At 44.2% G+C, this 12676-nt stretch overlaps 1 protein-coding gene across 1 annotated transcript in view; it reads right to left on the bottom strand.

Moving 5' to 3' along the window:
• LOC8028397 (DNA-directed RNA polymerase II subunit RPB1-like) overlaps nucleotides 1-4821 on the bottom strand; it is a 28888-nt gene extending 24067 nt beyond the window's left edge. The window contains exon 1 of the mRNA XM_040211474.1: nucleotides 4818-4821. Within this exon, the coding sequence (XP_040067408.1) occupies nucleotides 4818-4821 (4 nt within the window). The remainder of the gene's footprint in view (nucleotides 1-4817) is intronic.
• Nucleotides 4822-12676: the final 7855 nt, after the last annotated feature.

Genomic DNA, 12676 nt, shown 5'->3' with positions numbered 1-12676 from the left:
GCTTGGCCAGTGACAATTAAAAAATAACTCTTCTGAAATGCGAATGCCATGTGCAATGTGGACACAAACAATATGTTAATTAAGCAGCGTCTTGGTTCAGGTGTTTTCAAAACCACTTTCTATCGGATCGATGTTCTCTGGTCTGGAAAGGTTAGAGGGACACTGAAGTTGAATATAGATCGATAATACCTGTAAATGATAATATCACGATTGACTTGGGTGGATAGACATATTTTTGTTCTTAAAGCCGGATTTTAGCGAGCGACTGAAAATCAAGCATCGGAGAGCGCGATGCGTCTCGGGATACCCCACGCGCCAGGTTACACCCGTGACGTCGTGGACTCCTTTTGGACCAAGCGTACCGTAGTTATGAGCTTTACCACCTGGTGGCGTCAACGCGTTACAACCTTGCCTCGTCGTGGAACTCGATAACTGAACGACCGCAGGGCCTCAACATCTCGTGAATTCCATTGCCTCACCGCCACTACCGAGTTCACGGAGTGCTCGCACTGAAGGCTACCTGTGGTTCTGTGTGTAGACTAGCACGCTAACGTGAACATTATTACCACGATGACGGTATCAGGGGCCGGCTACGCCAACGCCGCCTCGCTTGCAGTGAGATCGCAGTCAAGCGATGCGGATACATGGTCAATCCGTGCTGTTGAGTGGTCCACGTATCGACTTTAGCGCATTTGCCCTCCTTTCGTAGTAAAGTCATTGCAACCAAAATGATTGCCGCACAAGCGTGAGATACGACGGACGAGCAATATGAGCAGCTTCGGTAGTTTCTCCCCGTTTGCAAAATGGCTGAACAGCGCACCGGCGTCTCACGAGAGTCGATGTTCCACGTAGCTGTCTAAGCGCTTTGACGCACAATTCACGACTCCAACTGTTTATAGGCGGCGCCACTCGCTTTCCACAATAACGGTTATAGTGAGGGTCGGAGGTGCGTGCTGGTATACCAGTTGCTGAGCCTGTCTACTGCATTACTGAGGGACAAAAATTATCCCCCGCTTATACGAGAAAGCTAGGGTGTTATGCGCGCAAACTGCCTCTTTATCGTAAAAAAAAAAAAAGAAAAACAGTGTTTAGCGTAATATTTACGCCGGAAGGCGTTTTAATTCATGAACAAAACCAAAACTAACTTCTCGTTTGGATTAATTCTCTCTGTATAGGGGTTCGTTTCGGTGTCCCTCGTCGCTGAAGTTGTGCCTCAGTGCGCAATTCTCGCGTTAACGAAATTGTTCGCGAAAAATTTATTTTGTCAATCCAGGAAGTTAAAAGTAGTTTAAAAAGTTTACTATCCCTTCAAGAACAGGGTCTTCTATACATGTTAAAGGTAACCTATCATTGTATTTGTTGAAAAATCAGCGCTATTTGTGTGTTCTTGCTACCTTTTCTTACCCAGATAATTGCCGCGGGAACTAATAATATCCGTGCCCTTTAGGGCGTTTTCGGGCATTTAGATTATTCATTCTTTAGCATTCTTCCCAGCACAAGAGCAATACAGTCAATCCAAATTTTAGAAAGTATCGCGACGGGTGATGAGTTTAGAATATGTTTTCAAAACGTTTCAACTAAGTAACGCATTAAGATAACGTAATAAGATAGGCGAGCTGGTTAAAGTTCAAGTTTTCTGAAACCAAAGACGGAGAATACAAAGAGGGGACAAACACAAGACGCCAGATACGTCTTGTGTTTGTCCCCTGTTTGTAGCCTCCGTCTAGGGTTTTATAAATGTTTAAGTAACGCTGTTCTTACTACAAAAACCCAACAATAAAATCCAAGCCAGACAACTGAGGTGTGTGCGTGTTTTGAAGGCAACGCGTGACGGATATGACTTTATATTACATCCAGTGTTTGTGTCTATTTTGATAACAATGTCAGAGTTTTTCTTATGCTAAAACAAAACAAAAAAGAGTTCTGAGAACACCTAAGCACTTCTTATGAGTTGTGAATGCGAAAGCATTGATGTCGTTCTTCCGCTCCCTTAGTTCGTCTGCGTTGTACTGGCGTGGACGGCCATATTTCGCTACTGCCGAGGTTGCGGCCGCCGACAACATAGATGCCTGAGGCCATGTTCCTCGGCGCCGAAAGGAGCAGAAGCGGCCGCAGCCCCCCTTCCTCCTCCGACAACGCCTGACACGATAGCGGGGGTCCAGCGCGCGGTCTCGTGAAGCGACGGCAATGTCGATCTTGGAACTGTTTCGCTAAGTCAATGGGACCATTGGAATTTCCTTCGCTTTTTTTTTCGGTTACAGACGCCGCCGGCTCCTCTCCATGGGATAGCGAATGCTTTCGCATTAATAAGATGAGACTTTTTGTAAAGTCTAGATTCTTAAATGGTTTATTTTCGCGATTGTGGCTTTGGTTATGAATTCTGAATTTATGAAGGTCCTATATTACGGCAATTTGAATTAACAGTTTTACAATTATGATAGTTTAGTAATTCGTTTTTTTAAACTGTAGTCTAATTTGTTGCTGATGATCTAATTTCAAACGCGCGAACAACTATGGTAATCTAAATTTGGCAAATTATCATCACTGCGGCCAATAGAAGCATTCTAATTTAACATGTTATCAATAACAAGACTCTGAATTCAATGAAATCCTTCTAGCTAATCTGAGAAACACAGTACAATGACATTAACTGCGGCTAAAGCCCATCATGACAATCCGCAAAACTTCAAAATTTGCAACCCAACCTTCCGCACCAAATGCCCCAAGTTACGAAAAGAGGGATCTTGTTGTTGTTTTCTTAGTTACAAAACTATACGATCACTTATTTTCTTTTTAACACGCTGCCGTTTTGCGACTTTCCGCCGCTCCAGTTCGAAGGTGTGCCTACCCGATTGCACGTCGGCTCACTGGAGTACGTTTCGTTGGCGTTGGAAACCGGTGAAACAGTAGTGAGTTTTAGTATTGCGTATACGAGCGAACGCGGGCACTGCGTGTTTGCGTTAGCGTGGCGTGTTCCCCCCTGCGCGTGCCCCGAGCCCAACAAAACTGAGGTCTTGAATTTTCACACGGCAACAACGCGCATGCGCAGCGTAGAAAACGCATCTCTAACGCAAACGCACATCACTCGCGTTCGCTTCAATACGAAACACTAAAACTCCCTAGTATGGTACAACCACGTGCCGCCTGCAGCACTATACTGCAGTATCGTGCTGCAGGCGGCACGTGGTTGTACCATACTAGGGAGTTTTAACCACACTCTTCACTGTCCCATGGGACAGTGAAGAGTGTGGTTTGCATGTAGAAACGACTGTTTGCGAACCATGACCGCGAGGAGTTCCGTCGTGCCCGCTGAGCAGGAGAGCCGGAGGACACTCACTATAGAGCGCTTCCCATTTCCGCCTTGAGATGGCGATCCATGAGCTAGAGACGCGAGTAGCACGGCGTCTCGCTGTAAACGCACAGAATGATCGCGAACATTTGGTCGGTCCAAGGAAGCAAACTTTTCAACGGGGACGGCCGGCCGGCGCCAACTTTCGTCAATGCGCGAACGGCTCTAAAAAGTTCGCCGATGAAGCCCAGCGTGGCCTTACTTAACGGTGGCATTCACAGTGGCATTCTCGCGCTTGTGCAAAGGCCTCATTCGTTTACACTATGCTCTGTTTAACCTAAGTCCAGACGCAGCAGACGCTTCAAGCTGGAGGGACAAATCAGACAGGGTCAAAAGCGTACCGTCATGGCGATCGTCATGTTTCTCTACGTATTCTATCATCGGTGCACCGGTCGTAAACAGAAAAGGCCTAGCGATTTGGGCTCCTGACGTTGCTTGATTGGTCCTATTACTTCAAAGCGTCAGCTACGGCGTCTACGTTGAAGCCAAAGGGAGAAATGGCGGAGGCTGTTCATGAACATGGTGGAACCTGGCTTGCCTGAAATGAAAAGGCGTTACGTGGTACCGCCCAATTGAGGTTTCAGTGTTTCCCGCGTAGCTTTTTGGGTCCCCTATAAAAAAACACACCAACTTCCGGCGTCGCGAACAGTGTTGCGAATTAGCAATTTTGCCGCTGAATTCATCGCCTTTCTGAGTCGTTCAGCCGGAGGAGTCGTTTTGCAGTTAGAAGATTTTGAGCGGTTTTCGAATGATGTTAGCTAGTGCTGTGGCGGTCTAAAATGTTATCGAGTTTTCATTTATTCATCCCAAAAAGCTTAATAGCGGTGACAAATTAGTAATTTTTTTGCTTACCATCAACAAAATTGTTTTCCGTGAGAATAATGCTTGCGACGCTATAGACATTTTACGGTGGTAAACATTGAAACGTGCTTTGATTCTATTTGTGCGTTAATGCATGCATTCGTTTTTTGTCATTAATATGTCACGGTCCTGTAAAATATTCAGGAGAACTCAGAAAAAAAAGAAAGAAATAAGGGCCATATGATTCTAAACTTTGAGACTGGTTAATGGAAATTCCAAGCAAAGATAGACCATAGTCAGACCTCTACGGAAGGATAAACCTCTCCACAACGCATGCGAGTTCGGTCACTGAAGCTTGTAATTGCCAGCTAAATTGATTTCAGAGATATGGGAACTTTGAAAATTTACGTCCGCAAGTATGGCTGACAATACGCCTGGTAACACCCGCAAACACTAATTAGATATCATTCTTTGCATTATGTCCCTCTTTGACAAACGTGGCAACTTACGTTTAATGGGTGTTTTATATAATGTGTTGTTTTTAAAAGAACTATATCAGTAAATAATGTTAGAAAGGTATCTGTGCCTTAGCGGTTCTTGGGATTCTTTTAGCTGGCTTTTGGATTTTTCAGTCGTCAGCGTTGGTCGTATGTCGTGCAAAACTCACCCATATCCCGACGTGGCCAGGCAGAAGCCTACCAGAAGCACGGCCCAGAGGACGCTCGGGGAGCTCATGACTATAGCTTAAGGTTGCGCGTCCGAACTGAACGTTGGCAGTCGGCTTTAAAAGACTGAGCGCACTGCAAGCGCCGTCACAAAACGTTCACCTTAGCGCAATGTGACACTCCATTTTTGTCTACTTTTCTACGTGGTCCGGGGTTCGCGATAGCAAGCGCGCTTCGGACCAGCGCGTGTCGCCTTCGGGACTGCCGCATCAACAGTTCTGCTTCTGGAAGCAAAAACTAAAAAACAAAAAAAAACACCGGATGTTTTCTTATACCCTATTTCACCTCAAGTTGGTCCGGAGCCGGACTTGAGGTGAAGTTCTTGGGTTTGCCATCACCGCCTAGACCAATCACACAAAGAGAGACAAAAAAAGCGCAAGATCATGGCGTAACTGTGCGTGAATAATTCAGCTATTGCAAACACTCAGAGACGATGAGTGTGCCGTGACGACAGAGGTTCGAGGTTGTTTTTTGGTTCCATAAGATTAGTTCGTCACCAGGGGTCGGACTTAAAGTGAGACCGAGTGTTGACTTTATGCTCACTCGCTCCTGAGGAGACACAGGGCGTTGACAATCGCCAGCATCTTATTTTAGCTCCGCAACCAATGCGAGTTTACCACGAGCCGATGAGAACTTTAAGGGACGATTCACGAAGCAAAATGACTGAAGATAATTATCCATCCCCTGCCCTTATAAATCTGTCAGTGGTTACAAGAAATAAGGTATTTTTTGCTTGCGTTTATGTTTCAAGCGGGAAGTAAAGCCGGGGTCACACTGCTTAGGCCCGAGTCCCACTAGAGGGACAAACAAAAAACACCAGACACGGACGAGCTTCCAACACGTACAGCATGACGCTCTAGGGGGACTGGGGCATTATGCCCACTAGGGCGACAAACAGAAACGGCCGACAGCGACAAGCCTCAAACGCGTGTAGCATGCACGCGATGGCATCTTTGAGAGGCTTGCGGTGTTTCGGTGCTCGTGAACAGTGGTGTAGCCAGAAAATATTTTCGGGGGGTGTTTCAAGGTACTGGTGCAATCACACACACTTAAAAGAAATAAAAAAAATATACATATACGATACGAAAAGTGTTCTAATTAATCCCCCAAAGCGAAAAAAAAAACACGAAAGATTGCGAGCCTGCCAAAGGTACCCTCCCATGCATGCTGGACGTTTTTGATGCTTCTTGCTGTCGGTTGTTTCTGTTTGCTGCTCTTATGGGACTCGGGTATTATATACGTTATACAAAAGACAATCGGCATAGAGATTTGAACGTTAGTCACCGCGAGATGCGCGCTCTTATGCCGCATGAAACCGGGTTCAAGGAGAAAACTTGGCACGCGGTATTCAAACCACACCTAATGCATTGACCTGTGTTTGCAGATTGTCTTTTGTATGATGGGGGTATGAGAAGTTTGATGCCGGCTTTAGACTGCCCAATGGACACCTGGCGTCTCTAGTGTGGATTAGAAATGGAGCAGTGCAGCACTGCTATGGTGCCTGGAACAGGTCCCCGACTGGTGTGTTTACGGCGTCCAAAAGGTCGTCCCTCGATTTCCGCCTGATGACGTCATACAAGTGTCATGCTGTTGCCAGTCGCGATCCTGGAGGCGTCCCACGAGCGATGATGGATGTGGCAGGCTCTTGGAGACCTCCTTGTAAAACACAAGGTATTCTCTATTTCCGTTTGACCTTGAACTTGCAATCGTCATTTTCGAAAAAAAAAAAAGAAAACAAAAAAAAAAAACAACAGCAACAGCAACAAAAAATTATCCTCAACATTATCTGGATCAAACCTTAGCTCCATGGCACTTCCTCACAATCGTTAAATAAGTTTAGTAAATATGTTTTGAAGTTTGAGAGAAACTTGACACCCTCTCTTCACGAAAGGTTCTGTCATCACGTTACTATATGTTAAACCACGTTACATGGTGCACCTAACCAGTTCACTGTCGTCATTGTCGAAGATAACTACCGTATTTTGTAGTCTTATACGAAGAGAAACCGTGGAAAAGGATGAAATGAGAGCGCGAGGGAGCTCTGGTTTGAATGATGTTCAGAAAATACGTGCCCATACAATTGCTGATGTGGATAATTAAAGCAGCAGCTCATAAGTGGTGAGTACTAGTAGAAAGGCTCCATTATACGAGCAGGGTGGTTCCCCCGGGCCTACTCGGACGCTCGGTACATCCCGGAAGCATTCATTTCCGCTTATCGTTGGGAGCAACGAACCTATAAAAAATAATGCGAACACAAAATTAGGCTATTATTATGTCGTTTTGCTTTCCTTCTGCCTTGTCGGCGTCCTGATATCACAAACTGCGATTTTTGAGCTCCTCTCCAAACAGCCAAACAAATGAGCGATGAAAACGGGCGTAGCTCGACGGTTTGCAGTGCATACAAAACTGGCATCATCAGTCGGCGCGACGACTGATGCCGCACCGCCACGTCGCAACGCCCGTCGCCCGTTGCTTGTCTGGCGCTTGACGCGGAACACGTCATTGTTTTTGTCTTCTCACTAAAGTATGGTCTATACCAGGGTTGGGCAGGATTACTGAAAAATGTATTTGGAAATACAAATACTGGGATAGATGAAAATAGAAGCTAAAATGCTGACACTAAGAAATATCTGTAAAAATGTACCGCGATACGTATCGGAAATACATTTTAAATAGAGGCAACAGGTCTTTGGAAATACAAAATACAGGAATACCTTTTAGGGAGGGCAGAAATACAAATACAGAAATACTGATACTGCAATACATTGTTCAAATTTGTTTGAGACGCCAACTGAGATTAAGCTTGAAGATTGAAGTGAAAGTTTTTGATCCCGAAATTACTTTCCCGTAGTCTTGGCACTTTGCCTTGAAGGTAGTGGCTTCGGACTACGAAAAGTCTTCAGTGGGCTCAAAAAAAAACAACAACAACAACGTTCCATCAAGGACTGACCGCGCCCTTGATGGAACGTTCCCTGACATCCTGTCTGTCTAACCCCATATAAAAATGGTCTATGGTCGTCTATGAAAAATTATATGGCAGGCTATCACCTCCTATGGCCCTCTATGGTCAGCCATAGAATTCCATAAATACAGCTACAGCCAGCTATAAAAAAAATATATGGCTCTGCGTGTAAACACCGAAACCAATAAATTTTCCTTACCTGCCAATAGAAAATACTATAGCAACAAGTCTAAAGACTGGGAACCAATAAATTTTCTTTACACGCCTATAGAAAATCACTACCGGCACTTACTTTTTATAGAAAAGAAAACCGCTCCAGGTTCGTAAATAAAGTATTTCTAAATTCCTGTTATAACTGTGGCAAAGCCTGACCCAAAATATGTTCCCTGCTGTTGTAAGAAATGGAACAAAATACATTTCATCCTGATTGTATCGCGAAACAAATAAAGATTGTAAATGTATTTTGATACAGGATTACAGATACCGGTGAAAAAAATGTATCGCGATACAGAAATGCAGATACGAAATGTATTTCTGAAATACTATCGCGATACATTTGTCTCGCGATACTGCCCAACCCTGTTCTATACATAGACGTTTATTTACAGTGATTCAAAACTAGTATACGTTTCCTTCGGATAAGCAGATGGGCAGACATTTTCAGTCAGGGTGGCCGGAAAAGTTGCTCATGGCAGGGATGCTGCCAACCTGCCAAGGTTGGAATCCCGTCTGGTTTAACTTTTGTGACTTAAAATGCGAAGTTCGACAGGTGACAAAAATATGGACTTTCGTGCCCATGTGCGGCAAGAAATAAAAATAAATAAATAACAGGGTGAACTTTGTCTTCGGCTTCTCAATAACGTAACGATCCTTACATCGCAACGTCACAATGCGTCAAGCAGACGGTGTGAACCACATGCTTCCGGAAAGGTCTATTGTTGAATTTAAAGCGAGGTCGCCTTTCACAACAATATGCGAATGTGATACGGCGCTCGAGGATTCGTTCGCATTAGCTGGAGTGAGTTGGCAGCGTGTATCCCTTTATTTGAATATTGAATGCGTCGAATAATTTCGTGTCCCGCGCATCCCACGAAAATGTTATCAATATATTCATATTCAAACTCCCGACGTGCTAAATAGCTAGATTACAAGAAGGCAACGCAACGGCAGCCAGCGAGCAATCGCTTTTTAGCTGCTGTCGCCTATCCAATCCTCAGTCTATAGCATTTGTTTCATAATTTCCGGAAATAAAATATGTGTAACACAACATGGTCCGTACGTGAAAACTTCAATTTGTTTCACAAAGAGAACAACACCATTGGTTCGCACACACCCTCAAAGGTGTGCTCATTGCTAGTTCCTCCTAAATACTTTCAAAAAAGGGGACGTTGGAAGCGTGACAAACGAATATTGAAGGTATCTCAAAGTCTTTCAACGTTTTATTAAAAAATCTGTTGTATAAACCAGGCGAAGAATAGATTATAAAATGGAGGTTACAATTGACCCTTTTCAAAAGTTAGATCAGGTAACATTGGTTGTGGTCCTTTCTTGGGCAGGAAACGTGTGATTGGGTCCGAGTCCTCGCCTGTAGGTGACGCTCTACTCGTTTTCGAATCGAGCTAAGCCGGGTTACACTCGAACACTGGCGCAGTCCTCGTGTCCAATACATGATCAGACTAAGTGCCAGCCAATGGCGGTTCTTGCAGAAATGTAGCAGCAGTTCCTAGGGGGATGTGTACGCTTAAAAAGGGGCCATTAAGCGAGCCAGCTAGTTCACCTTTGCGTGAGGAAGACAAGGTGAAGCATACGAGGCATACGACCTGGGGACTGAAGGAAGCTTTGCTAAAATACTCCCGTGTATAGAAAGCACGGCTGGCTAAATATTACGTAAGTAAAATCAACTTTTGAACATTTTCGAACTTTAGGGCCTCTTGGCGAAGTAAGACGTATATACTAAATTTGCGAAACACCTTTTTTGTTTTTTATTTGTTGAACTATTTCTTGATTGTGTGGATCTTAATTAGTTCTGAGGGTTTTTGTTTTCTAACTTTAATGCAAATGTTTCGTTTTACGTTTCTGTAAACTTGTTTTACTTTAATATTGTTTTTTTGGACTGGAGAGCAGTATTCGTAAAAAATTTCTTGCACAACTGCATGCCATTGTTTATGCTTTCTCGCATAGAATTTGATAACCACCTATTGAACGTTTTCGCTTTGGTGTACTTGCTATGTAATTCACTGTACCCTTACAAACGTTTTAATGAATTTCATTTGAAATATTATGGAGTGTACTAATCGTATCCTTTCGAGTCTCAATAGAAATGCAAACGAGTTTTGTAACGAATCCGTAAGGAGTTTATGGGAACTATTGGCCACCGCGTTCCAACTAAAGTTTCGACGTGCTACCGCATAAACGTTCTAATGTATTTCATATGAATATAATTTGAAAGTCTATTGACACCGTTTCGCGTCTGTGTTGAAAAAAAAAATTGATTCTTTGTAACGAGTCCTTAAGGAGTTTACGAAAACTATTGGCCACCGCGTTTCAATTAAGGTCTTGCCGTGCCACCTCATAAGAATTTCTAATACATTTTATTTGAAAGTCTATATACACTGTTGAAAATCAAATGTTTTTTTCTACCGCGTTGTGACATCTCACTAGGTATATTCCAACGAGTCGGAAGATACCTAATGAGATGGCCTATCAAAACCTGAATTGCAACGCGGTAGAAGAACAAAAAAGATTTTCAACAGAGACTCAAAGCAGTGTATCTAGACTTTCAAATGAAATCTATTAGAAGTTCTACTCCTAGCATGGGTTTCTAGATAGAGGGCTCTAATAGAGAAGACGGCAATAGGTTGCATGACATGTGGTCCGGATGTAACCGCTGTTTTGAGGGAAGGGGAAAGTGAGTGCAAGTGTCACTTTTTTGTATGCCTATATACGCATCAGGGTTCAGAGAGTGCCGGCATAAAACCGCGGGAAGGATTAATAACTCGTTTATTAAAAAAGCAAGATTCGAGTATATGGTACCCTGCCTTCGTGTCCATGGGAGACCTTGTACTGCCTTCGTGTCCACAGGGGACCCTGTACTGGTAATCTATAAAGAAAAAAGATGCACAGTTACACATTGATCTGCTTATCTAAACTTCAATGTCCGAGCAAGGTATCCTGTTCACAGCGCAGCACTACCTCAGTATTACAAACCGGGACATCAGTCCTTTATGAAAGGAGGCAACTCAGAACACACGATACAAGCCATGGAAGTAGCAGTGACTCGTTGCCTTAACAGGGCTGAGTTAGCGCTGCACTGTATGTGTGAATCAGCCTGAAATGCAGAAGGTCACATTCACAATTCCTACATTTTTGCTTACCCAGGCACTTAATTTACACACTAGGTTGATAGTTTAATGAGCGGCACTAATAACATTTGCACCATGGTGCAAAAGTATATTTTGCCCCCGAGTCTGCGAAAATCAATCTTTCACTGTTTTTGCTGCCGCATTGCAGTCTTTTATTTTGGCTTTTGACAAGGTCTATCAAAGATAAGCGAGCAGATGTTGTCGCTTATGAAGTTTACCAAATTTGAACATAGAAAAGCTATGACTTATACGCATCTCGAGGAATTAATATGGCAATTCGGGCCAATTGGTCCATGATCGTAGACAAGCGCCACAAAAAACACAGGTGTGTGTCAACTGCGGCTTTCACAATCGATCCAATAAACAGAGTTTGAATTACTGGGAAGATCGAGACATTAGAGGCCGCATTCAAGAAGCTAACTTACGATAAAAAATTGCATATGACAAAACCCGAGAAGAAATCCGTATTAACAAAACCTAATTGTCGCAACTTTTGTGTGACTTACAACAGAATATTACGACATCATCCAAAGTGTCTTGCAAACTTCTTAGGGCAAACATGGCCGCACGTCACTTGGTTAGTTCGCCGCGACCAGCAATGAAGTTAGAAACGTGGGCAAGAGGCATGTGTTTTGCGCACTGTTCACATGCATCCCTACTTGAAGCAGCATAAGGACAACGCTAAACTACACACGGAGAATTCAGCCGACCAGTCTGCCGAGCTGTCCATCTTGCCAGTTAGAGCTAACGAGGTGCAGGACTGCGATCAACGGCGAGATGCGCCAATGAATCAACGAAAGAAAATGCCACACAAATCTTCAGTGCACCCAAATGGATCCTTGACCTATGAATGGCGTGAACCTGATTTGGTGATCACTGTACTTCGTTTCAGCTTCAGTCCGAGCGCGGCCGATGTCATGAGCAGAAGGGTCAATCAAACAGTGAAAGAGACACAACGTCAAGGCGTGCTCTCTGCAGTTGATAGGACCAGCCGGTATTCGCCATCTCTGTGCGCGCTCCGCCGCCGGCTAGTCCCATCAAGCGCAAAGAGCACGCCATGACGCTGCGCTTTTTGCGCTCTTTGATTGGCCCTTCGGCTCATAACATCGGCCGCGCTCGGACCGAAGCTGAAACGAAGTATAGTGCCCCCTCGTACGTCAGTTGTGATTTTCGAAGTGGTGGGCAGCTGTGCGACTCTACCAAACGAAAAGGCACATTCCTGACTGGATGTGTCTTTTTAATGCGACAGCATTATATGTCCATAAGCGGAAAATCCGGCATCCGGCGGCGTTAACCAAGTGGGACCAAATGTTAACAAAGGAATAAAAGAAAGAATAAAATGTGATTCCACGGCTGAGATTTAAACCCGGTGCTGCTGTGTGAGAGCCGGGCATGCTAGCTGCTGTGCTAACTCAGCCGCTTCGGTGTGCGGCATTACTCTCTCCTCAAAAAGAAGCTTGTCCCATTACGGCAAAAG

This window comes from Ixodes scapularis, unplaced genomic scaffold (assembly GCF_016920785.2).
Source record: "Ixodes scapularis isolate PalLabHiFi unplaced genomic scaffold, ASM1692078v2 PGA_scaffold11__112_contigs__length_91849675, whole genome shotgun sequence".
Classification (NCBI taxonomy): Eukaryota; Metazoa; Arthropoda; class Arachnida; order Ixodida; family Ixodidae; genus Ixodes; species Ixodes scapularis.
The sequence above is the reverse complement of the archived record's forward strand: the minus strand, read 5'-3'. Positions and strand labels throughout refer to the sequence as shown.